Genomic DNA, 27,499 nt, shown 5'->3' with positions numbered 1-27,499 from the left:
TACATTTGCTGAATGAAGTAGTTAGTGGATCTTTAAGATAGCTTTCAGTTGTTAAATCATTCCTACACTGCTTTGATCAGGTCCATTTTTGATGATGACCCTCAGAATTAAGCAGGTGTTTCTAGCTCCCTTTTAGCAATGAGGAATTATGGACCTCACAACAAACTTACTATCAGAACCACAAGCTAAAAGAGTTTTAAATCAGAGTCAGGAGTGAGGTGATAGAGAAGGGGCTTTCCAGAGGAGAAAAGCTGGAAGGGAGAGCCTTCAAAGATGCTCTGGTACTGATGCTGCTCCGCCCCCCTCTACATGAGTGGACAGCCTTGCTAGCATTGAATTGAGGTTGAGATCCAAATGTTTGCTAGATGTCACTGGGTGTAGATCATTATTATAGATCCTTCCTACATGATGCTACAAGTCCCTAGCAGAAAAGGGCAGAGGTGTCAAAAGAAATTGAGGTCTTCATTTTGCCAGGACACTGCTTTGCAAAGTATGTGTCATTCCTTACTGCTGTCTTTCCAGTAGTGGCGATTATGGGGCTGATGGAGACCTAGCGAAAGTAGGTGGCCTCTGCTTCTGCTTGGGTTAACCATCATGTTCCCCAAGGCCCAGTGCATGGGAGCTTCATCTAACCTTACAGAGTGTGTGGTTCTGGCCTCTTCCTGTCACACTTTGGCCCACCTGAAATGATGCGGAAGCAATGCAGATCACTTCTGTTGTAGACCTGATCGATTATTTGGGGGGTAAAAAGCCATGAAAATAGGTTCTATAAATCAGTTTTAAAAGTGGTTAGAAACTAAAATGAGGTCTAAATGTCTGTTCCTGGCAATCTGGGTCAACACAAGAGATCTGAGCTGCATAAATTAACAGTCCATATAATTAGGATCATGTTTTCCTCTCATGTGTCATGCTGTTCTCCCCTCCTTCCCTGCTCTGTACCACCATGTATCCACTGTCATATTTACTTTCTCTTTCTCTGTTTTAGATCAAAGCATGATGCATTCAGAATATCTCTGACAACAGTTACTTTGGAGTATATTTGATTTCATCTCGTTGTTATAGCCAAAATTTCTTTCTTCATGATTGTGTGAATTCTTAGGAGGAAGTAAGTCTTGTAAATCACTGTGTTAAGCCATAACTAGAAAAAAAGAGTCACCTAAATCTAGCAAAGAGTCACCTAAACCTAACAAAAAAATTAAGCTACTCCTGATTGCTTAATTGTTAACATTACCCAAATCTCCTCTGCTACAGTAGAATCTATGATTATCTAAAACATGTTTTGTGACTGGCAGGAAGAGTAGATTTGAAAAATTGGTATTATCCATTTAACTATAACAAGACAATATTCAGATTGGTGGGTAATTGAGGAAGGATAATATTCCATAAAATGAAAATTCTCTATCATCATTTATTACATATGTAGGGAGCCTTACATGTACAAGGGTAAATATTAATGACAACAGAAAATTATAATGAAAGGTTGCCTTTGGGTTTCCATTTCTAATATATTACCTTGCAATTTAAATTATGTTGGACCAATTTTAATCTATGAATGGCTGAAGAGCCTTGGGTACCATTGTTAAATTTTTTTTTTCTCACATTTGGAGAAAAGACTGCAAGTTCCTCTGTCTATACTTTGCAGTCAACATTGGTGGGATACAGGTACATATATGGGGGTTTTTCACATCTCTCCCCCCAAAAATGGTCATTAGTCATGCCTTGGAAGGACCATAGCCACCATGTCCCATTCATCAATGTCCTACCATTATTCCATCCTGCTCCCATGAAGGCTGCCCTAGTCATAACGAGGAGAAGAAAATCCACAGTATCCACTCTTCTGGAATACATCTGACTATTCCCTGGAATAAGCCAAAGAGAATTGTATACCTTTTCTGGGATTCTGCTTTCTCTTTCTTCATACAATAAGGAGTTGGCACAAATAAACACTAATATCCTTTGCAAATCTGACGTGATGTGGTTCTGTATTAAGTTTACTGTATTGAATTCAGAAAGTCAAGTTCATGTTTTCTTTTTTTTTTCACTCCCTCTGAATCAGTGTGATCCATTCTATTTCCTAGTCACAGGTTGTATCTTTCATCCCACTCACTTGTCCCAGAAATGTTCACAACAAGTAGATGCTAGACTATGGTGGGTAGATGGAATAATATTCTCTGCCAGAGGAAAAGCATTACAAAGATTATGTAATACTGTAGTCTGACTAGCAACACCTTCCTAAAGCTGAGAAGCTTTGTTTATTTATTTTTTCATTGTTGTTCACTCAGCAGATGTTTCTAGAGTATCACCATATATATCCACACATATATGTCTCTTCTTGGATGCAGGGGGTGAGACGTGTCCCCAAACCACAGGACATGGGAGACCATGAAGCCTACTCCCATCTGCTGGGGAAACAAAGCAAGAAGCAACAATCTGGGTCTTCTAGAATTGATAAAATTATGTCTGGGGTAGCCTGTCTTCAGGGGGAGAAGGAGAAACAAATCTTTATGCATGAAAAACCAGAATGCCCAATCCTACCATTTCATTTCAATTAGATTTCATTGTAATTCCTAAGTAATATCCTTTCTCTGTGGAGCAGGAAAAAAGAGTCTCAGCTCCTAGGTTAAAAGGGAACCATTCAAGACTGGACCAGGGCAGAAACCACGCTATGGTTTTCAAGATCATATGCACCATCTTCATCCATGTGTCCAGTCTGATGGTTGCAATCAACATACATGCCAATGCAGATTAAAGTCTATAGGACCATGCGTCCTCTGAACAAAGTATAGCCAGTCAGTGTTCAATGCCAGTGACAGCCTATGCAGTGTGGAGTGAATAAAACTGATGTCCATATGGTAACCTCACGCTTTGTGAGCTCTTCCTATAGCACAATAAAACCCTGAGCTTTTCAAGTGAGTTTGTGATGAGGAAGGAATCATTAAATGTGTAGGGAGGGCTTCCCTGATGGTGCAGTAGTTAAGAATCTGCCTGCCAATGCAGGGGACACGTGTTCGAGCCCTGGTCTGGGAAGATCCCACATGTGGCGGAGCAACTAAGCCTGTGTGCCACAACTACAGAACCTGTGCTCTAGAGCCTCCAAGCCACAACTACTGAGGCCGCACACCACAACTACTGAAGCCCGAGTGCCTAGAGTCCGAGGTCTGCAACAAGAGATGCCCAAGCACCACAACAAAGAATAGCCCCTGCTCGCTGCAACTAGAGAAAGCCTGCATGCAGCAACGAAAACCCAATGCATCCAAAAATAAATAAAGAAATAAATTGGGGAAAAAATGTATAGGGAAACCCCAGAAAGGATTTTTTTATTTTTTCTAAACAATTCTCCTACAAATATGTTTGAAAAAACTTTGAATTTATTGAAGAGAGCACTCAACTTTAACTTCACAGGTTTGGGCCCTAGGAATATCACTAAATGCCTGGCTGTAGGAAAGTCACTTCTCTGGCTCTAATTCTTAAATGTGAAAAATGAAAAGCACATTTCTGCTTTTCTATATAGCCCACAGCTATTATATTATAGTACATCCAGTGTGAGAAAAACCTACCTCAAGCTTTCTTCAGCAAAAACTGGGAATGTAAAGGTGCATTTAAATGTCAAGGCCAACAGTATATGAGGGCTGACTCTGGGGGCTGATGAGTTCTGAGCACTGGTCTTGCTCTCTCTTCTCTGGGCACTGATGTTCATTGCATAGAATCAATTCTTTGGCAGGTGCAGGTCCCTCCTCATGGTGGCAAGATGGCTGCCAGCAGCTTCAGGCAAACATTCCATCTCAGACAGAGAGGCTTATTTTGCCCAGCCTGCTATATCAAAAATTCCGGGATTCGTTCTGACTTGATGAATTTAGACCTCATGCTCATCCTTGAATTGATCTCCCCTGGCAAGGTGAGTGGTTATGTTAACTGTTAACACTTGGTCATGTGCTTCTTCCTGGATTCAGAGATGAGGACAGTCCCAAATAAGAGACATAACAAAGATGGAGTGCAGGGGTGTTGGTTCCTCCAAAGGAAGTCAGGGTAAAAAGGAGGGAATGAATGCGGGGAAGGCCAAAAATAGCCGTTGTCCAGCCTTTATCCCTGAACCGCTCAAAGGCATTTTCACTGTCACTGAGCTTTAACATGGGAGGAAGTGATGCTTAATATTTAAGGACTCAAATAGCATTTAATATCAGATTTGGGTCCACATCTTGGAAATGTTACTTTTTAACTACATGTCTTTGGGCAATTTCCAATCCTCTGTGCACCTCAATTTAATCATCTGTAAAGTGAAGATAATGTTGATTTCATAGAGTGGTCAAGAAGGCAAATTGATACTGTGTTTGTCAATTGTTTAGCATTCTAAGAGCTAAATAAATGGTAAGGATTCTGCCCTTTCCCAAAAGCTTCTGGCTTTAGATTCTTTCACTCCGAATTCTTTCCATTCCCCAAGAAACAGATAATTCCCATGCAATTTAAATTGTTCTGGTGCATAGAAAATAAGAAAAGCTTAACAACTTTTTGATAAATCTAGCATAACATGGATAATCAAATTGATCAAATATAGCACCAGAAAAATCTCCAGACCAATCTTCCCTATAAATAAAGGAGTGGTATTTCTAAATTAAACAGCAAATAGAATCAGCCATATATAATGAGATTAGGATCCCATGACTGGTAGGGTTGATTTCAGGGTTGCAAGTATTAACTCACGTACTCTGCTCTCATTACCCTTCCATCCCCAGAGAGATAGCATCAGACAGGAGAGTTGGAGTGACTTGAATGCATAAAATAATTTCTTATTTATAGAACTTGGACACTCCAGTTGGCAACCTCTTCCCTACATAATCTTGTCCAGCCTCATGGACATGCAAGTAAATTCCAAGTGCATATTTCCAGCCCTTGTGACTCCCCCAAAACTCCAAATTTATCACCTACTGCTTAGTAACATTTTTTCCTGGAATAGGCACCTAAGACTGAAAATGCCTACAATAGAGCTCTTGATTTTAACTTCCCCCCAATCATCCCTTCTTGAAATATGGCACCATTGGTCACTGGTGGGGCATGCCAACAACCCCAAAGTATTCTTGATTTCTCTCTTTCTCTTACTCCCCCTATCAGAACCATCTTAAATCCCTGCAGAGATTTCAAATCCAGATATTTCTTTCCACCCTCTTCTACCAATCTCATCTGGGACAATGGCATCCCTTGCCTAGCGTACCACAGCAGCCTTCAGGCTGGTCTTTCTGTGCCCACTCTAGCTCTTTCCTGACTCCCAAGTCTGTTCTCCAGAGGAAATGCTTTTCTTTTCTTTTCCTTTACTTTCCTTTTTTCTTCTCATTTCTTTTCTTACAGCAGTCAGACTAAATGTTTTAGAACATAGATCTGATTATGACAAATACACCCCCTCCCCTGCCAAACACATACACTCACACAAACTTTGCAATGGTTTCCCATCACATGAGGATGTAACCTAGTCCTTACTAAAGCCTGCCATGATCTGGCCTTGCCTGCCCCTCTTTTCTCCCCTCCTTGGGCTCTTCCCTTTGCTCATGCTCTCCAGGCACCGCAAAGTTTGGGCCTTTGTTTTTCTGGAACACTTCAAGCTCTTTTTTTGATTCAAGGGGGCATTGCTGTCTCTTGCCCTCTCCACTTGGAATGCTCATTCCCTCGATATCTATAGACGATTGCTTCTCATTCAGTTCTCTTTTCAGTTATCACTTCCTCTCTGGAGGAGTCTACCTTCCCTGACCATGCTCTCTAATAACACACCTCTCTCTGCATTACCTGGAAGTATTTATTTCCTTATTTGCTCAATTCTCATCTTCCCAACTAAGATGTAATGTCCAAGATGACAGAGACTTTGTCTGTCTTGTTCATTACTACATGTTCCATGCTTAGAATAGTGCCTAGTCATAACACGCCCAACAAATATGTGTTGACACATAAGGAGGGAAGGAGGGAGAGAGGAAGGGAGAAGGGAGGGAAGAAGCAAGGAAGTATTTGAAATTCCCCAGCTCAGTTTAGAGCTAAAGACAAAATCGTGAGAACCAGCGGTTACTCAAGTGATATAAGTGCAGCATCCCTTTCCTCATTGTAACTAACAAGGGATTCTTGCTTGTAAAGCACTTTGAGTTCTTTATGTGTAAGACAAATTCAGTGTATTACATGGCTCCATTATTCTATTTGCTGCAATGCAAGTAAATTTCAGGACATTGAGAGGAGTAAGGAAAAGTACAGAAATATATTACCAGAATAAATAGAGCAGAGAAGGGACAAGCATCTGGGAGTGACCTGAATATTAAAGACAAAAATTTTAGTCCTAAAGATCAACCTCAAATTCAAGTGGAGAGAAGCAGATGAATGGATTTAAAGAATTCTTAGTCTGAAAGACTCTGGAGCTTTTCAACCAAAATGTTGTGAATTTTAGATGGAATAAATTCCATTTAGGCTTTCTAAGGGCTGAGTTATTCTCTACAGGGAAGGTTCAGAAAGGATGTCTGCCCTGGTTTGCCCAGAGTCTATTTCTTGCTTATTTGAACAATCTTATTAAATATACAATAACGTTAATACAGATGCATGTTCCTTAAAGCAGAAATTGTTCCCTTGATAATGAAGTGGGAAGACCCACTTGGGAAAGGTATTAAAACTATCGTTCACTTTCATGATGACACTAATCCCAAAGTAAATGTCCATGTTCGCTGGAAAGCAGAAGGATGATCATTATAGCCTTCTACCTGGTGAGAAGCTTGCCAATGTCAATTTAACTGCATGTGAAAAAAAATAGCACTTTCTTTGGAGGAGTTGAATGATTTGAATATAAATAAGCGACCCTTTCCGCCTGTCAGTTACCTCAAGAATATTTAGTATTGTCTCTTTTAATGACTGCTCATTACAGATGAGTGCAAGTGAGCAGATTTAATCAGGGTAATATGGGGTAATCATCATGTGAATTCCTCCACATCAGGATTTGTTCCATCTGTTCCGAGCCATTTGTCCATGTAAAACTGTCACCATTCTGAGCTGATGACTGACAGGTGAGGCCAGACTTTTGTACGTTTTTCATCTCAGAGTCAGAAATTCTCTGATGTGTCCTTCTCACTAAAACAAATGGCTTCAAAGACACAAAGCGGTTCTGCATTCAGGACCATTTTCCTCTATTTGGTTTGTTGCATTGCTCATTAAAATACTTAGCTCACCCTCACTTAGCACAAGAGCACAACCAACAACCATGGTTATCTTGATTGACGTGGTGGACTCTAAGGGGGAGGCTGCACCAGGCGACCTCAGAGGTCTTCCCACGAGCACTGAAATGCAGCCTCTGGGGCTGAATGACATCAGTTCCACAGTGGCACGAAGGCTGTGCTCCTGGGACAGACGTTTCTTATTCCCTCATCCTTCCACGGAACCAGTGTGCATCTCAGGCGAGTGGATGTGCCTTCAGTAGCCTTTGTGTGTGCTCACTGAGGAGACTGGTGATGGAAATTACTGAATGGAAAAAAAATGTAGCTTAAGCCTCATGAATTTTTATTTTTTACTCCTCGGGATTCCTGCGCCAGAAGACCTGTTCTACGTGAAATACAGTTTTCTATGAAGAATTACTGCTACTCCCCAAGCTACTTCTCACAAAAGTCATAATAGAATATTTGAGAACCAAATACCCCCTCCAGGTGCTTGAATTCAAAAGACAAACAGCACATGAATACATAGAATTCAGCATGGTTATTTCCTTTAAGTCTTCGGTGTGCTGTGCGTTACCTCCGCTGGTTTGAGTCGGTGCTGAAAAACGACATAGCAGGTCTAGACTCAGAACAGAACTTTTTTTACATTTTTCCCCTTTAGTGTTACCATGACTTTTTTGTGAAACTGAAGTGGGCAGACCATGCCAAAGGGCTCAGTATGTAAACATCATGGCAAGACTGGGGCGACAGGGAAGAGGCATGTGCTGGTCCTGTGACCTGACGTCTGTAGGAACAGAGAATTAGAAAACAAAAGATCTCCTTTAAAGTGACTTTGTAATAATTTTTTCTCTTCCCTTTGCTATGAAGACCCTAATATAATTGAGTTTTGTTCTACTTAAAAATGTACCATCTGCCAAACGCCAAAAGGGAGAAGGAATTCTGGGGATGAGAAGAAAACCCAGAGAAGTCCTCCCAGAGTCTGCAGGGTACAGACAAGGACCCAGCATTTGCAGGCAAAGTGACAGGCACAGCAACGGAGGTTTGATGGAGAAATCACAGAAGCTGTAGTCGCTGCTGTTTTGAGAGCTCCTGGCTTCCTCATTTCATAGGACGATGCCCTGCCCTTTTTGCTTTTCCTGCCTGCAGAATGTAAAATTGGAAAGTTTTTAGTATTTTTCTCTTTCCACCCAAGGGAGAAGAACAAGGCTTATCCTGATCGTTGTGCTTGGATCTGGATCAGTTTTCATAGGACCCACCCATGAACAACCTCCCTCGATGCCTCCTTGATGTTCACGGCTGTTCCCTACAACTCATCAAAGTTGTAGCACAAAGAACAGAGTCGAGTCCTAGGTGGCACAGACACTGCATATTCAGAGAAGAATCACAAAGAAACCTAGGCACCTGCTCTCACCTTGAATGGTTTCATATGGGTTCCCTTCCAGTTTACTAAAAGTGGGATTCAGCCTAAGAGCCCTTTAGGACACCCTTTAGGACAAAGTAACAAGTATCCATAAAAACATATGACCCATTTGGGGCTCTGCAGGGTCCATTGTGATCAACTGCTTGTTGGAAAAGCTTCCATTCCACAAAGGTTTAATATATCGTTCCCCACTTTGTGCTCTGTTGGTGAATTCTCCAAATACTGAATTTTGTTTTATGCCACACTGTACAGGTGACTTGCTTTTATCTGCCTTTAGTTTCTGAATGCTTTGAGGACAGAAACTTTTGTATCCACCTTTGTCCCCACATGTTAAGACAGTGGTGTTCAATGGGGGGTGATTTTGCCACTCAGGGAACATTCGGCAAAATCTGGAATCACTTTTGGTTGTCCCACCTGGGGCAAGTGGTGTACTGCTGGCATCTAATGCTTAGAGGCTGGGAGACATGCTATATTGCACAGGACAGCATCCACCAACTCCCCTTAAATATCCAGCCCCAAATGTCAACAGTGTCAAGATGGAGAAAACCTGGTTTAGCATAACACCTCAGACAGAATACATTTTAATAAACGCTCACGTAATTTTTCCAGAAACAGTCCATAAGACAGTTATAACAACAAATTGAATCATGTACTCTTTTATCATTACATTTTTCCTGGAACAACCAGCTCATGTCATAAAATTGTCATAGTTTTGAAAAACTAGTAGGGAAAATGTTTCAAGCCCTGTATTATCCTGCAAATGGTTGGCTGCTGATGGGAATGGTGCTGAGTGGCTCTTATATTACCTTCCTTTAAGCTTTTGACCTACTGTGTACACAGACGTGTAAGCTTAATTACTTTGCCAATATGGTTTGTCATACTTTGTGTTTTACCACATATGTTTTAGTATATATCTGTTTTAAATTTTAGGTGGCCCTAAATTGCTCAACAATTGCATATTGGAGAACTACTAGTTAGGAGGCTTATGTTGCCGATTGTACTACATCATTATACTACAAGTGATGGTTTAAAAAAAGAGTTTTCTGTAAAGAATGCCTCGCAGACAGGACCTTCCAGATGGTGGAGGAGTAAGACATGGAGATCACCTTCAGCCCCACAAAAACATCAGAAATACACCTACATGTAGAACAACTCCTACAGAACACCTACTGAATGCTGGCAGAAGATCTCAGACTTCCAAAAATGCAAGAAACTCCACACATACATGGGTAGGGCAAAAGAAAAGAGAAAAAACAGAGATAAAAGAATAGAGACAGGGCTTCCCTGGTGGAGCAGTGGTTGACAGTCCGCCTGCCGATGCAGGCGACACAGGTTCATGCCCCGGTCTGGGGAGATCCCACATGCCCCGGAGCGGCTAGTCCCGTGAGCCATGGCCGCTGAGCCTGCACGTCTGGAGCCTGTGCTCCGCAACAGGAGAGGCCACAACAGTGAGAGGCCCGTGTACAGCAAAAAAAAAAAAAAAAAAAAAAAAAAAAAAAAAGAATAGGGACAGGAGCTGCACTTCTGGGAGGAGGCTGTGAAGGAGGAAATGTTTCCACACACTAGGAAGCCCCTTCACTGGCGGAGATGGGGGTGCTGGGGGGGAGCTTCAGAGCCACGGAGGACAGCGTAGCAACAGGGGTGCAGAGGGCAAAGTGGAGAGATCCCCACACAGAGGACCATGGCCAACCAGCACCCAACAGCCCTAGAGGCTTCTCTGCTCACCCGCCAGGGCAGATGGGGCCTGGGAGTTGAGGCTCGGGCTTTGGAGGTCAGATCCCATGGAGAGGACTGGGGTTGGCTGTGTGAACACAGCCCGAAGGGAGCTAATGCATCACGGCTAGCCAGGAGGGAGTCCAGGGAAGAGTTTGGAGCTGCCTAAGAGGCAAGACACCATTGCTTCAGGGTGCATGAGGAGAGGGGATTCAGAGTACCGCCTAAACGAGCTCCAGAGATGGGTGTGAGCCACAGCTATAAGCGTGGACCCCAGAGACGGGCATGAGATGCTAAGGCTCATGCTGCCCTGTGTGCAAGCACAGGTCACTATCCACACCTCCCCTCCCGGGAGCCTGTGCAGCCTGCCACTGTCAGGGTCCTGCGATCCAGGGACAACTTCCCCGGGAGAACGCACGGTGTGCCTCAGGCTGGTGCAATGTCGAGTTGGCCTCTGCTGCCACAGGCTTGCACTGCTTTCTGTACCCCTCCCTCCCTGCAGCCTGAGTGAGCCAGAGCCCCCGAATCAGCTGCTCCTTAAACCCTGTCCTGTCTGAGTGAAGAACAGACACCTTACATGCCAAGGTGTGTTCAAATCCAAAGGTGAACCCCGGGAGCTGTGCAAACAAAGAAGAGAAAGAGAAATCTCTCCCAGCAGCCTCAGGAGCAGTGAATTAAATCTCCACAATCAACTTGATGTAACCTGCATCTGTGGAATACCTGAATAGAAAACAAATCATCCCAAATTGAGGTGGTGGACTTTGAGAACAAATGTAGACTTAGGGTTTGCTTTCTGCATCTAATTTGTTTCTGGTTTTATGTTTATCTTAGTTTAGTATTTAGACTTTATTATCATTGGTAGATTTATTGATTTGGTTGCTCTCTTCCATATATATATATATATATATATATATATATATATATGTTTTTTCTTTTTCTCTTTTTGTGAGTGTCTATGTGTATGCTTCTTTGTGTGATTTTGTCTGTATAGCTTTGCTTTTGCCATTTGTTCTAGGATTCTGTCTGTTCATTTGTTTTTGAGGGTTTTTTTTTGTTTGTTTCTTTCACTATAGTTTTTAGCACTTGTTATCATTGGTGGATTTGTTTTTTTTTTGGTTTGGTTGCTCTCTTCTTCTTCTTTTTAATTACTTGTTTTATTTTAATAATTTTTCTATATTTTTTATTTTAATAACTTTCTTTACTTTTTCTTTTTTTTTTTTTCCTTTTGCTCCCTTTTCTTCTGAGCTGTGTGGCTGACAGGGTCTTGGTGCTCTGGCTGGGTTTCAGGCCTGAGCCTCTGAGGTGGGAGAGCCGAGTTCAGAACAATGTTCCACCAGAGACCTCCTGGCTCCTTGTAATATCAATCAGCGAGACCTCTCCTAGAGATCTTTGTCTCAACACTAAAACTCAGCTGCTCTCAATGATCAGCAAGCTCCAGTGCTAGACACCCATGCCAAACAACTAGCAAGACAGGAACACAACCCCACCCATTAGCAGAGAGGTTGCCTAAAATCATAATAAGGGCACAGACACCCCAAAACACACCACTGGCCTTGGCTCTGACCACCAGAAAGACAAGAACCAGCCTCATCCACCAGGACACAGGCACTAGTCCCCTCCACCAGTAAGCCTACACAACTCACTGAACCAACCTTACCCACTGGGGGCAGACACCAAAAACAATGGGAACTACGAATCTGCAGCCTGCAAAAAGGAGGCTCCAAACACAGTAAGATAAGCAAAATGAGAAGACAGAGAAATATACAGCAGATGAAGGAGCAAGGTAAAAACCCACCAGACCTAACAAATGAAGAGGAAGTAGGGAGTCTACATGAAAAAGAATTCAGAGTAATGATAATAAAGATGGTCCAAAATTTTGGAAATAGAATGGAGAAAATACAAGAAACATTAACCAAGAACCTAGAAGAACTAAAGAGCAAACCAACAATGATGAAGAACACAATAAATGAAATTTAAAATTCTCTAGAAGGAATCAATAGCAGAATAACTGAAGCAGAAGAACAGATAAGTAACCCAGAAGATAAAATAGTGGAAATAGCTACAATAGAGCAGAATAAAGAAAAAAGAATGAAAAGAATTGAGGACAGTCTCAGAGACCTCTGAGACAACATTAAACACACCAACATTCAAATTATAGAGGTCCCAGAAGAAGAGAAAAAGAAAGGGAGTGAGAAAATATTTGAAGAGATTATAGTTGAAAACTTCCCTAATATGGGAAATGAAATAGTCAAGTCCAGAAAGTGCAGAGAGCCCCATACAGGATAAATCCTAGGAGAAACACACCAAGACACATATTACTCAAATTATCAAAAATTAAATACAAAGAAAAAATATTAAAAGAAGCAAGGAAAAAGCAACAAATAATATTCAAGGGAATCGCCATAAGGTTAAGAGCTGATCTTTCAGCAGAAACTCTGCAAGCCAGAAGGGAGTGGCAGGACATATTTAAAGTGATGAAAGGGAAAAACCTACAACCAAGATTACTCTACCCAGCAAGGATCTCACTCAGATTCGATGGAGAAATTAAAACCTTAACAGAAAAGCAAAAGCTAAGAGAATTGAGCACCACCAAACCAGCTTTACAACAAATGCTAAAGGAACTTCTTTAGGCAGGAAACACAAGAGAAGGACAAGACCTACAAAAACAAACCCAAAACAATTAAGAAAATGGTAATAGGAACATGCATATTGATAATTAGCTTAAATGTAAATGGATTAAATGCTCCAACCAAAAGACATAGACTGGCTAAATGGATACAAAAACAAGGCCTATAAGATACTGATGAAAGAAATTAAAGATGATAAAAACAGATGGAAAGTTACACCATGTTTTTGGATTGGAAGAATCAACATTGTGAAAATGACTATACTACCCAAAGCAATCTACAGATTCAATGCAATCCCTATCAAACTACCAATGGCATTTTTCACAGAACTAGAACAAAAAAATTCACAATTTGTATGGAAACACAGAAGACCCTGAATAGCCCAAGAAATATTGAGAAAGAAAAATGGAGCTGGAGGAATCAGGCTCCTGGACTTCAGACTATACTAAAAAGGTATAGTAATCCAGACAGTATGGTACTGACACAAAAAAAGAAATATAGATCAATGGAACAGGATAGAATCCCAGAGATAAACTCATGCACATATGGTCACATTGTCTTTGATAAAGGAGGAAAGAATATACAATGGAGAAAAGAGAGCCTCTTCAATAAGTGGTGCTGGGAATACTGGACAGCTATATGTAAAGATTGAAATTAGAACACTCCATAACACCAAATACAAAAATAAATTCAAAATGGATTAAAGACTTAAATGTAAGGCCACACACTATCAAACTCTTAGAGGAAAACATAGGCAGAACACTCTATGACATAAATCACAGCAAGATCCTTTTTGACCCACCTCCTAGAGAAATGGAAATAAAACAAAAATAAGCAAATGGGACCTAATGAAATTTAAAAGCATTTGGCATTGAAGGAAACCATAAACAAGATGAAAAGACAAACCTAAGAATGGAAGAAAATATTTGCAAATGAAGCAACTGACAAAGGATTAATCTCCAAAATATACAAACAGCATATGCAGCTCAATATCAAAAAAACAAACAACCCAGTCCAAAAATGGGTAGAAGACCTAAATAGACAATTCTCCAAAGAAGATATACAGATTGCCAACAAACACATGAAAGGATGCTCAACATCACTAATCATTAGAGAAATGCAAATCAAAACTACAGTGAGTTATCACCCCACACCAGTCAGAATGGCCATCATCAAAAAAATCTACAAACAATAAATGCTGGAGAGGGTGTGGAGAAAAGGGAACCCTCTTGCATTGTTGGTGGGAATGTACATTGATACAGCCACTATGGAGAACTGTATGGAGGTTCCTTAAAAAAATTAAAAATAGAATTAACATATGACCCAGCAATCCCACTACTGGGCATATACCCTGAGAAAACCATAATTCAAAAAGACACACGCACCCCAATGTTCATTGCAACACTGTTTACAATAGTCAGGACATGGAAGCAGCCTAAGTGTCCATCGACAGATGAAAGGATAAAGAAAATGTGGCACATATATACAGTGGAATATTACTCAACCATAAAAATAAATGTAATTGAATTATTTGCAGTGAGGTGGATGGACTTAGAGTCTGTCTTGGAGTGAAGTAAGTCAGAAAGAGAAAAACAAATACCGTATGCTAACACATGTATATGGAATCTAAAAAAAAAAAAAAAGGTTCTGAAGAACATAGGAGCAGAACAGGAATAAAGATACAGATGTAGAGAATGGACTTGAGGACACGGGGAGGGGGAAGCGCAAGCTGCGAGGAAGTGAGACAGTGGCATTGACGTATATACACTACCAAATGTAAAATAGATAGCTAGTGGGAAACAACCACATAGAACACGGAGATCCGCTCAGTGTTTTGTGACCACCTAGAGGGGTGGGATAGGGAGGGTGGGAGGGAGATGCAAGAGGGAGGGGATATGGGGATACATGTATACGTATAGCTGACTCACTTTGTTATACAGCAGAAACTAACACACCTTTGTAAAGCAATTATAGTCCAATAAAGATGTTAAAAAAATAAAAGGAAGACTCACAAATGTTAAGTAGAATCACACCTGCAGGCACAATTAAATATTCATGGTAGAGATGAAGGATTGAGAAACTTCCACTGCTTATGTAGTGGAGGAGCCCTTCTCCCATCCTCGAAGGTGATTACACAATTTACTTGTAATGAAGTTGAAAGCTAAGTAGACCTGGAAAATGCGAACACCATTATTAAGAAGCAAATTGTTGCTAGAGTCTCTTTCTTATTTTACTGCCTCAGAACTAAATTGAGAAAACAGTGATACAAACAAATGCCCACTACATTGCTAACTCTTGCCTTTATTGTTAAAAGTCATGTCCTCCAAAGGGATTCTAATCTAGTTGAAGAAAAATAGAAAACTTGAATAATCCAAACTGTCCAAAAATCTATAATTATATCATTTATTACAGTAGGTGATTTTTTTCTTCTCTAAATTCTAGAGTCTCACCACATTAGCCACCTTTTTTTAAGCTCTTTCCATGAATTAATTAATTTTAATTTTTTATTATTATTATTTTTTTATTAGTCTCTGCTTTACAACAAAATGAATCAGTCATACATATACATCTGTTCCCACAACCCCTCCTTCTTGCATCTCCCTCCCTCCCACCCTCACAATCACACCCCTCCAGGCAGCCACAAAGCACCGAGCCGATCCCCCTGCGCCACACGGCCACACCCCACCATCCATCCACCCAATGCCCGGCAGTGTATACACGTCCATGTCTCTCCCCCGCCCCGTCACAGACCCACCATATCCCCAAGCCCACCCCCATTAGGTCTGTGTCTCTATTCCTGTTTTACCCCTAAGTTCTTCATAACATTTTTTCCCTTAAATTACATATATATGTGTTAGCATACGGTATTTGTCTTTCTCTTTCTGACCTACTTCACTCTGTATGTCAGACTCTAGGTCTATCCACCTCATTACAAATAGCTCAGTTTCATTTCTTTTTATGGCTGAGTAATATTCCCTTGTATATATGTGCCACATCTTCTTTACCCATTCATCCAATGATGGACACTTGGGTTGTCTCCATCCCTGGGTTATTGTGAATAGAGCTGCAATGAACATTTTGGTACATATCTCGTTTTGAATTATGGTTTTCTCAGGGTATATGCCCAGTAGTGGGATTGCTGGGTCATATGGTAGTTCTATTTTTAGTTTTTTAAGGAACCTCCATACTGCTCTCCATAGCGGCTGTACCAATTCACATTCCCACCAGCAGTGCAAGAGTGTTCCCTTTTCTCCACACCCTCTCCAGCATTTATTGTTTCTAGATTTCTTGATGATGGCCATTCTGACTGGTGTGAGATGATATCTCATTGTAGTTTTGATTTGCATTTCTCTAATGATTAGTGATGTTGAGCATCGTTTCATGTGTTTGTTGGCAGTCTGTATATCTTCTGTGGAGAAATGTCTATTTAGGTCTTCTGCCCATTTTTGGATTGGGTTTGTTTTTTTGATATTGAGCTGCATGAGCTGCTTATAAATGTTGGAGATTAATCCTTTGTCAGTTGCTTCATTTGCAAATATTTTCTCCCATTCTGAGGGTTGTCTTTTGGTCTTGTTTATGGTTTCCTTTGCCGTGCAAAAGCTTTGAAGTTTCATTAGGTCCCATGTGTTTCTTTTTGTCTTTATTTCCATTTCTCTAGGAGGTGGGTCCAAAAGGATCTTGCTGTGATTTATGTCATAGAGTGTTCTGCCTATGTTTTCTTCTAAGAGTTTGATAGTGTGTGGCCTTACATTTAGGTCTTTAATCCATTTTGAGCTTATTGTTGTGTATGGTGATAGGGAGTGATCTAATCTCATACTTTTACATGTCCCTATCCAGTTTTCCCAGCACCACTTATTGAAGAGACTGTCCTTTCTCCACTGTACATTCCTGCCTCCTTTATCAAAGATAAGGTGACCATATGTCCGTGGGTTTATCTCTGGGCTTTCTATCCTGTTCCATTGATCTATCTTTCTGTTTTTGTGCCAGTACCATACTGTCTTCATTACTGTGGCTTTGTAGTATAGTCTGAAGTCAGGGAGCCTGATTCCTCCAGCTCCATTTTTCGTTCTCAAGATTGCTTTCTCTATTCGGGGTCTTTTGTGTTTCCATACAAATTGTGAAATTTTTTGTTCTAGTTCATATGGTTTTTCTTTTTCAATTTGTTAATATGGTATATCACATTGATTGATTTGCATATATTGAAGAATCCTTGCATTCCTGGAATAAACCCCACTTGATCATGGTGTATGATCCTTTTAATGTGTTGGATTCTGTTTGCTAGTATTTTGTTGAAGATTTTTGCATCTATGTTCATCAGTGATATTGGCCTGTAGTTTTCTTTCTTTGTGACATCCTTGCCTGGTTTTGGTATCAAGGTGATGGTGGCCTCGTAGAATGAGTTTGGGAGTGCTCCTCCCTCTGCTATATTTTGGAAGAGTTTGAGAAGGATAGGTGTTAGCTCTTCTCTAAATGTTTGATAGAATTCGCCTGTGAAGCCATCTGGTCCTGGGCTTTGGTTTGTTGGAAGATTTTTAATCACAGTTTCAATTTCAGTGCTTCGATTGGTCTATTCATATTTTCTATTTTTTCCTGATTCAGTCTTGGCAGGTTGTGCATTTCTAAGAATTTGTCCATTTCTTCCAGATTGTCCATTTTATTGGCATAGAGTTGCTTGTAGTAATGTCTCATGATCTTTTGTATTTCTTCAGTGTCAGTTGTTACTTCTCCTTTTTCATTTCTAATTCTATTGATTTGAGTCTTCTCCCTTCTTTTCTTGATGAGTCTGGCTAATGGTTTGTCAATTTTGTTTATCTTCTCAAAGAACCAGCTTTTAGTTTTATTGATCTTTGCTATCATTTCCTTCATTTCTTTTTCATTTATTTCTGATCTGATCTTTATGATTTCTTTCCTTCTGGTAACTTTGGGGGTTGTTTGTTCTTCTTCCTCTAATTGCTTTAGGTGCAGGGTCAGGTTGTTTACTCGAGATGTTTCCTGTTTCTTAAGGTGGGATTGTATTGCTATAAACTTCCCCCTTAGACCTGCTTTTGCTGCGTCCCATAGGTTTTTGGTCGTCGTGTCTCCATTGTCATTTGTTCCTAGGTATTTTTTGATTTCCTCTTTGATTTCTTCAGTGATCACTTCGTTATTGAATAGTGTATTGTTTAGCCTCCATGTGTTTGTATTTTTTACAGATCTTTTCCTGTAACTGATCTCTAGTCTCATAGCATTGTGGTCAGAAAAGATACTTGATACAATTTCAATTTTCTTAAATTTATCAAGGCTTGATTTGTGACCCAAGATATGATCTCTCCTGTAGAATGTTCCATGAGCACTTGAGAAAAATGTGTATTCAGTTGTTTTTGGATGGAATGTCCTATAAATATCAATTAAGTCCATCTTGTGTAATGCACCATTTAAAGCTTGTGTTTCCTTATTTATTTTCATTTTGGATGATCTGTCCATTGATGAAAGTGGCTTGTTAAAGTCCCCTACTATGAGTGTGTTACTGTCGATTTCCCCTTTTATGGCTGTTAGTATTTGCCTTATGTATTCAGGTGCTCCTATGTTGTGTGCATAAATATTTACAACTGTTATGTCTTCTTCTTGGATCGATCCCTTTATCATGAGGTAGTGTTCTTCTTTGTCTCTTCTAATAGTCTTTATTTTAAAGTCTATTTTGTCTGATATAAGAATTGCTACTCCAACTTTCTTTTGATTTCCATTTGCATGGAATATCTTTTTCCATCCCCTTACTTTCAATCTGTATGTGTCTCTAGGTCTGAAGTGGGTCTCTTGTAGACAGCATATATATGGGTCTGGTTTTTGTATCCACTCAGCCAATCTGCGTCTTTTGGTGGGAGCATTTAGTCCATTTACATTTAAGGAAATTATTGATATGTATGTTCCTATTCCCATTTCCTTAATTGTTTTGGTTTCGTTATTGTAGGTATTTTCCTTCTGTTGTGTTTCTTGCCTAGAGAAGTTCCTTTAGCATTTGTTGTAAAGCTGGTTTGGTGGTGCTGAACTCTCTCAGCTTTTGCTTGTCTGTAAACATTTTAATTTCTCCATCAAATCTGAATGAGATCCTTGCTGGGTAGAGTAATCTTGGTTGCAGGTTTTTCTCCTTCATCACTTTAATTATGTCCTGCCACTCCCTTCTGGCTTGTAGAGTTTCTGCTGAGAGATCAGCTGTTAACTTGATGGGGATTCCCTTGTGTGTTATTTGTTGTCTTTCTCTTGCTGCTTTTAATAGGATTTCTTTGTGTTTAATTCTTGACAGTTTGATTAATATGTGTCTTGGCATATTTCTCCTTGGATTTATTCTGTATGGACTCTCTGTGCTTCCTGGACTTGATTAACTATTTCCTTTCCCATATTAGGGAAGTTTTCAACTATAATCTCTTCAAATAGTTTCTCAGTCCCTTTCTTTTTCTCTTCTTCTTCTGGAACCCCTATAATTCGAATGTTGGTGCATTTAATGTTGTCCCAGAGGTCTCTGAGACTGTCCTCTGTTCTTTTCATTCTTTTTTCTTTATTTTGCTGTGCAGCAGTTATTTCCACTATTTTATCTTCCACCTCACTTATCCGTTCTTCTGCCTCAGTTATTCTGCTATTGATCCCATCTAGAGTATTTTTCATTTCATTTATTGTGTTTTTAATTGATGCTCGATTCATCTTTAGTTCTTCTAGGTCCTTGTTAACTGTTTCTTGCATTTTGTCTATTCTATTTCCAAGATTTTGGATCATGGAAATAGAATCTTGGATCATCTTTACTATCATTATTCTGAATTATTTTTCAGGTAGACTGCCTATTACCTCTTCATTTGTTAGGTCTGGTAGTTTTTATCTTGCTCCTTTATGTGCTGTGTGTTTTTCTGTCTTCTCATTTTGCTTATGTTCCTGTGTTGGGGGTCTCCTTTTTGCAGGCTGCAGATTCGTAGTTCCCATTGTTTTTGGTGTCTGTCCCCAGTGGCTAAGGTTGTTTCAGTAGGTTGTGTAGGCTTCCTGGTGGGGAGGACTAGTGCCTGTGTTCTGGTGGTTGAGGCTTGATCTTATCTTTCTGGTGGACAGGTCCTCGTGTGGTTCTGTGTTTTGGGGTGCCTGTCACCTTAGTACGTTTTTAGGCAGCCTCTCTGTTAATGGGTGGGGTTGTGTTCCTGTCTTGCTAGTTGCTTGGAATAGGGTGACCAGCACTGTAGCTTGCTGGTCGTTGACTGAAGCTGGTTGCTTGTGTTGAGATGGAGATCTCTGGGAGATTTTCGCCACTTGATATTATGTGCAGCTGGGAGGTCTCCTGTGGACCCATGTCCTGAAGTTGGCTCTCCCACCTCAGAGGCACTTCACTGACTCCTGGCTGCAGTACCAAGAGCCTTTCATCTACCCAGCTCAGAATAAAAGGGAGAAAAAGTAGAAAGAAAGAATTAGTAGAAGAAAGAAAGAGAGAGAGAAAGAAAGGAAGAAGGAAAGAAAGGAAGGAAGGAAGGAAGGAAGAAAGAAAGGAGGGAAGGAGGGAGGAAGGGCGGAAAGAAAGAATGGAGGGAGGGAGCGAGGAAGGAAAGAAAAAGGAAGAGTGAAAGGAAGAAGGGAGGGAGAGAGGGAGGGAGGAAGGAAAGAAAGAAAGAAAGGGACGGAGAGAGGGAGGAAGGGAAGGTAGGAAAAAAAGAAAGAGAGGAGATAAAGTAAAATAGAATAAAGTATAAAATATAGTAGCATTATTAAAAATAAAAAAGTAATTATTGAAAAAAAAAACCGGATGGATAGAACCCTGGGACCTATGGTGGAAGCAAAGCTATACAGAGAAAATCTCACACAGAAGCATACACATACACATTCACAAGAAGAGAACAGGGGGAAAAAAATCGAAAATCTTGCTCTCAAAGTCCACCTCGTCAATTTGGGATGATTTGCTGTCCATACATACACTCCACAGACGCAGGGCACATCAAGCAGATTGTGGAACTTTAATCCGCTGCCTCCGAGGCTGCACAGAGAGATTTCCCGGTCTCTTCTCTGCTCTCACAGCTCCCGGGTCTCAGCCTTGGACCTGGCCCCACCTCTGCGCGTATGTCGCCGGAGGGTGTCCGTTCTTCGCTCAGACAGGACGGGGTTAAAGGTGCCGCTGATTCGGGGGCTCTGGCTCACTCAGGCCGAGGGGAGGGAGGGGCACGCAGTGCGGGGTGTGCCTGCGGCGACAGAGGCCGGCGTGACGTTGTACTAGCTCGAGGCGCTCCATGCACTTTCCCGGGGAAGCCGTCCCTGGGTCCCGGGACCCCGGCAGTGGCGGGCTGCACAGGCTCCCTGGAAGGGGGGGTGGACAGTGACCTGCGCTCTCACACAGGCCTTGTGGCACCGGCAGCAGCAGCCCAGCGTCCCTCACCCGTCTCCGGGGTCCGCGCCTTTAGCCGCGGCTCGCGCCCATCTCTGGAGCTTCTTTAAGCAGCGCTCTTAACGCCCTCTCCTGGTGCACCAGGAAACAAAAGGGAAGAAAAAGTCTCTTGCCTCTTTGGCAGCTCCAGACCCTTTCCCCGGACTCCCTCCGGGCTAGCCGTGGTGCACTAACCCCCTCAGGCTCTCTTCCTGCCGCCAGCCTCAGTCCTCTCCCTGCGCTCCAACTGAAACCCGATACCCGAGCCTCAGCTCCCAGCCCCGCCTGCCCCGGCGGCCGAGCAGACAAGCCTCTCGGGCTGGTGTGTGCCTGAGGGCACTGATCCTTTGTGCGGGAATCTCTCTGCCTTGCCCTTCGCACCCCTGTTGTTGTGCTCTCCTCGGCTACTCTGAAGCTTTCCCCCTCCGTCACCCCCAGTCTCCGCCCATGAAGGGGCTTCTAGTGTGTGGAAACCTTTCGTCCTTCACGGCTCCCTCCCACTGGTGCAGGTCCCGTCCCTATCCTTTTGCCTCTGTTTATTCTTTTTTCTTTTGCCCTACCCAGGTACGTGGGGAGTTTCTTGCCTTTTGGGCGGTCTGAGGTCTTCTGTCAGCGTTCAGTAGGTGTTCTGTAGGAGTTGCTCCACGTGTAGATGAATTTCTGATGTATCTGTGAGGAGGAAGGTGATCTCCGCCTCTTACTCTTCTGCTATCTTCCTCCAGATCTGTAGCCAGCTTTGTTTGGCAGTGATACAACTTCTCGCTGGGGTTTTAGTAAATGGCATCATTGTGGTTGTGAATGGCACTCACTTGATCAAGCAGAGAAAGATAATTTCGTTGGATCTCCTTGTTTCCTGCCTGGCGATTTCCAGGATTTGTCTGCAGCTAGCCATCTTCTATGTTAACCTGGCTGTTCTTTCCTTGATTGAATTCCCTCAGCTTGCTGAGAAGCTCATAATTCTCACATTTATTAATGAATCGGGACTTTGATTTGACACATGACTCAGCCTTTTCTACTGTGCCAAGATTGCCACTATTGCTCACCCAGTCTTCTGGTTGAAGATGAGTATATCCAAGTTGGTTCCTTGGCTGATACTTGAGTCACCGCTATATGCATCTAGCATGGCTGTTTTCCACAACAAACATAGATGGATATTTTCCAAAGAACACTTCCTGGGCCTTTTCTCCCCAAATGCAACCACTCAAATCAAAGAAATACCTGCTTTACCGTTTGCCTTTCTTTTCGCTGAGTTCTCATTGCCATTACTTATCGTCCTTATTTCTTCTCTGCTCTTGATATTTTCCTTAGGGAGACACACCTGACAGATGAGAAACACAGCAACAGGCCCAGGAACCCTTGCACACTCGTGCACATCAGCACTCTTCTCTCTATCCTGTCCTTTCTGGTCCTCTATCCCTGCCACTCCATGACAGCTGCTTTGCTCTTTTCTCACATTTTCAACTTTAGAAGCTTCTTATTTCTGTTCTGCCTCTTGCGGGTTGGTTCATACCACTCTGGACACTCTATTACCTTAATTTTAGGAAATCCTGAAATGAAACAAAATGCAAAGAAATTGCTCCTCCACAGAAAGTGCTGTCAGTGAGAGAGATCTTTGATCCACTCAAAAAACTGGCAGTTCAGTGAGTTAACAGTGCCTGCCATGCCTCCCTAAACAAATGAAGAAGTCTGTTCATAAATATACAAAACATCACCTAAAGATTATTTGTCCAACCTGAGACATTTTTATGGATTCTCTCCTTTTTCAAAGGGTTACACTGATTTTCAAAGCATAATGCATGTTTCTGGATTACATCAATGTCAGTACCCTTGCCAGATGTTACCTAACTGGTGAAGACCGGGTATGGTACAGGGATCTTTCTGTATTATTTCTTATGACTGCTTGTGAATCTACAATTATCTCAAAATAAAAAGTTTAAAGAAAAAGGGAAGCACATGTTTGAACTTGTGATGGCAGAAAGATGCATGAATGTCATGGGGACCCTGTGTGTCTGATGCCCGATCTTAGATGATTTATCCTGGCTGGAGGTGCTGATTGCTCATTTCTTGTCTACCTGGATATTATTTCTGCACTGTTTGTTAGAGTCACAGACAATAGAACCATTTTTCCTCATCAGATCAGAGAGGAAGCTGAGGATAGGCTGGCTTTTTTTTCCTTGTAAGCAGGCTCACCTGCTCCATGGTGCCAAGATCCTAGATGCCGTGGTGATGTGTCCCATCAACTGGTAAAAAGGCAGACAGATGGAAGAGGAAGAGAAATCAAGGGCTGAACTCTCATTTTCCATTTCCTCTAATTGGACACACAGAATAGACAATAGGTTGCAAATATATTTCACGTTGCACTGTGTTCTCAGCTTTGGGACCCTTTCAAACTGATGGTGGCAATTTGGAACTCCTATCACGTTGCATGTCTTCCCCATGAAGCGACATCAGTAGGTGGGTGGGCTGGAGGTGTCTCCATCTGCTTGAAGTCACAAATGCATTTTCTATTTGATGATGATGTTGGATGCTAGATAAGATATATATGTATATTTTTAAAACAACTTCAGAACGCTTTTACTCCCAGTGAAGCAAAAGATGTTACTCATTTTGGCTATAGCTTATAACTTCACACATGATGATAGAAAATGTGTTTAGGTTTGGATTTGCCAATCACCAATAATGTGGATTCAAATATTGGTTTATAAGCCTCAGACACGCAGGCATGGTTGTACTAAACTGAGGTCTTTGCTTCAGAAGATCCAGGGAGATATTCATCTTCCTGTGTGTGGGAAAGCTCTGAGGCTATTCATCCTCTTCCCACAGAGGAAAGAACAAAATAACAGCCTTAGTCTTCCCGCTATTTTGTTTTCCCGTGTCCCAATAAGTGGGAGGTTTATAGCTAATTGTGCACTCAGGTGATCAGCTCTGGGAAGAGCAGTTGTGTAATGGAGGTGTTGATTGCCCCTTCCTTCGGAGGGGACAGGGAGGAATCACTTTTATTTTCTATACATCTCAAGTTCAGATGCCTTATCCTTGAATTGTGGTGTGTATTCCTGCAGGTGGAGAAAAGAAGAGCAGAAGAGATTTCAAATATTCAGGGGAAAACTTGTAAATATACAATTCTCATGTGACTTTTTTACTTAGATGCCAAATTCTCATTCAATTTCATGCAACTCCTGCTTTAATAATGCTGGTTAATGAGATGAATCCGAAGGTATGATTGTTTGTATACTTAAAAGTTACCAAAGTTATAAAAAAGATAATGCATGTTAAAGCAAACTCTTCTAGAAACACTTTTGCAGTCTACTTTCCTAGAAATATATTTCTTCCAGAAACGTTGCCTAGCTATCACATTGATGGATAGTGCGTGGGACAATAATTGCTCCATCATTGAAGCAAAATTAACTGGGTCTTTTGTGTCTCTGGAGCCACCCTTATGTGGACTCCCTAACCTTGACAAATTGTTTTTGTCCTGCTCATTTAGCATGGGGTTAGCCTCTATCATGGTACGGCATTGTCCTCCACCCCGTCCCTGATTTTTTTGAGATGGAGTGGGCCACAGTTGCCCAGGAGACTTGGCTGTGGGATTGCATGCTCATGGGTCCAGCCAGAGGACTGCTGACTGCAGGATGAGGCGCTGTCCACCCTTCCCCTACTTTCTGTGGCTTTCCTGCTCAGTCAGTAGCAAAGGAGATGGGCAAAGGGGCAGGCTCTTACTGAAAAGGGGGCCAGCAGTAGCATTCCATTCCATTTCAGAGAGAGATCAGACACCCCCAAACCAGGAAACAAATGTTGCCACTTTGCATCCTATTCTCCATTCTGATGTTGACCCCTTCAATGTCCAAGGTCCAGGGATTCTCCAAGGTTTCAGTGACCATAAGATTGTGACTCCAACCAAGAAGGTTAAATCTGTGTGCTGATAGCAACAGATTTCTCAAAATATAAATGCTGCAACAATTTGACTCAGGAAATAAATGCAACAATTTTAAAACTCTCACAGATTAAGAATGCCTTTTAAATTCTCAGTCTCTCATTCAAATGTAATAATGGCTTGAAGTTAGAATAATCTGGACCTAAAAATGGGAGGAAGACATTAGCATTTAATGTTTACTTGTCTTCTTTAGGTTAGGGACCACCCATTCTAGAGACTTCAGACAGTTTAAATATTATGCCCCATGTGTTTAAGTACAGTCATTCTTGTCAAATTATAAGTATTCTAATTTTAGGCTTGGGAAATCTGATTTCCACAACTTTGGGGCATGTAGACCTATATCTCTTTGGGTGAGAGGAGGAATAGGTAGTCAGCAATATCCAAGAAAGAAAGAAACCAGCCAGATCATGCAAACCAACTTTGGCAATCAGTGGGATAACAGATGTTGCAGACAGATGGCACTCATATTGGAGAACAATCCAAATGACAGGGCAGGGAGACTCACCTGTTTTAAAGAGGGTCTTGCTAGGGTATGAATTTTGAATCACATTAGAGATTGTATTAACACAAACTTAATGTCAGTGATATATTCTTTTTAAAAGAATTATTCTTTTGCCACCTAATCATTGTAGACTGTCATCTGAAACTTTATGCTGAGGAAAGTGTAGGGACTGAGAAAATCGGTCACCACGAGCTGAAAACATCAAGCTTTTGGTGAGGAATCAACATAAATTCAGATAGCTCGTGGGCTTTTGTTTCATTGTCTTCCTATTTAAAGCTAGCATCTCCCCCCACCCCCTCTCCTTGATACATTAGACCATCTGATGCATCACTCCATACCTTTGCAGGACGAAATAATGATTGTGTTTAAGATGTGATTTAAACATTTGGCGTCATATCTGTGACATCTGGATCTACTTGATCATTCTGGTTGGGGGTCAGGTTGGTGATTTTAGCCTGTAATTTAAAACATTCTAATCAATGAAGCGTGGGTTTCCTTTTCTCTTTTTGGTGCTCTATTTGTTTCTGTTTTAAATGTTTCTCCACAAGATCAGCAATACGACATAATTTTAAATAAAATATCTACTTAAATCTCTGAAAACATGTCTGTTTTTAAAATGATGACTGAAGATTCATTTTATTTCAAGCTCAACATTCCTGAGCGAAAACACACATTGTGACTGTTTCAATTTTTGAGGTTAGAATGCATGTTCTTAAGTGAAATCGTTAGTTTCTAATAACTAAAATCTCCTCCTCCTATAGATTTGTATAAGTCATATAATATAAGCACCCACAGTGTGTTAACCAGGTAGAATTTGAAGTAGGAGTATCTAAGGCCCCTTAGCTAGACTGGGCTCAGCACTTGGTAAGCACACTCTGAATGACCTAGATTCCAGAACCACTGGGGAAACTTCAGATTCTTCTGAAGATAAGTAGGTGGAAAAGGATTGGAAAAAAATAATAAGTGGCTAACAACTAGCTAGGATATTGTATTACTAAATATAGGGAATGCCCTCTGGCTACAAACTCACTCATTTGGAGAGCAAGAGCTATGCTTGTGATTGCAGATTAATAAGTTTTACTTCACTTGAAACTTGGAGAATTGGCTTCCAGAAAGTATTGACCAGCTATAGTCAAAAAAACTCGGTTTCATGACAAATATTTTCTAGCATATGCACCACTGAGTGTTTGCTGTCATACTTGAAATTCTTGAGTCAAGGACTTGTGCCTTTGATCATGGAGGCATGATGTCCTTAACGGCACCAGTTGATGACAGATGTGGAGAACAGGTTCTATGGGAGGAGAGAGGAAGCCTTGAGCATAATAATTTAAATTGGGAGGCTAAGTAGATTTGTGTGATACCTTATAGAGATCGGAAACTAATCCATACACAAAACAAACCACTGTCTTCCAAAGCCAGTAACTTGGTCTCCTCAGTTCTTGCTAGAACTGCCGCTGCTTATTTAGGTCATTTATGCAACGTCTGTGCAATGCCGTAAGCACAGTAATGAGCTGAGCCTCTGTTCCTTGATCTATTAAATGGGGATGATAATGATAGGTACCACGTGCTTAATAAAGTTCCAGGTATGTAATTGTGAGCAGTAATGAAGGCAAATCCCAAGTAAAGGGGCTGAAATACATATGGTCACAGGGAATCTCCAGCAGCACCTTGGCGTGGGGTGAGGGGCATTGGGAAGAAACTTGTTGAACAATAGAGGGTCATATTAAAGCCTGATTTGGAATCTAGACCCAGCACTCATGAGCTGGGTGACTTGA

General features: G+C 41.3%; 1 protein-coding gene across 1 annotated transcript; it reads left to right on the top strand.

The window, feature by feature from the left end:
• The first annotated feature begins 3,748 nt into the window (after positions 1 to 3,748).
• TAS2R1 (taste 2 receptor member 1) lies at positions 3,749 to 22,894 on the top strand. The gene is given in 3 exon segments (XM_060094299.1): positions 3,749 to 3,895; positions 22,014 to 22,638; positions 22,641 to 22,894. Coding segments are annotated over 3 exon segments (1,026 nt in total).
• The last annotated feature ends 4,605 nt before the right edge of the window (positions 22,895 to 27,499 follow it).

Source organism: Mesoplodon densirostris, chromosome 3 (assembly GCF_025265405.1).
Source record: "Mesoplodon densirostris isolate mMesDen1 chromosome 3, mMesDen1 primary haplotype, whole genome shotgun sequence".
Classification (NCBI taxonomy): Eukaryota; Metazoa; Chordata; class Mammalia; order Artiodactyla; family Ziphiidae; genus Mesoplodon; species Mesoplodon densirostris.
This window is presented reverse-complemented; position numbering and strand designations above follow the sequence as displayed.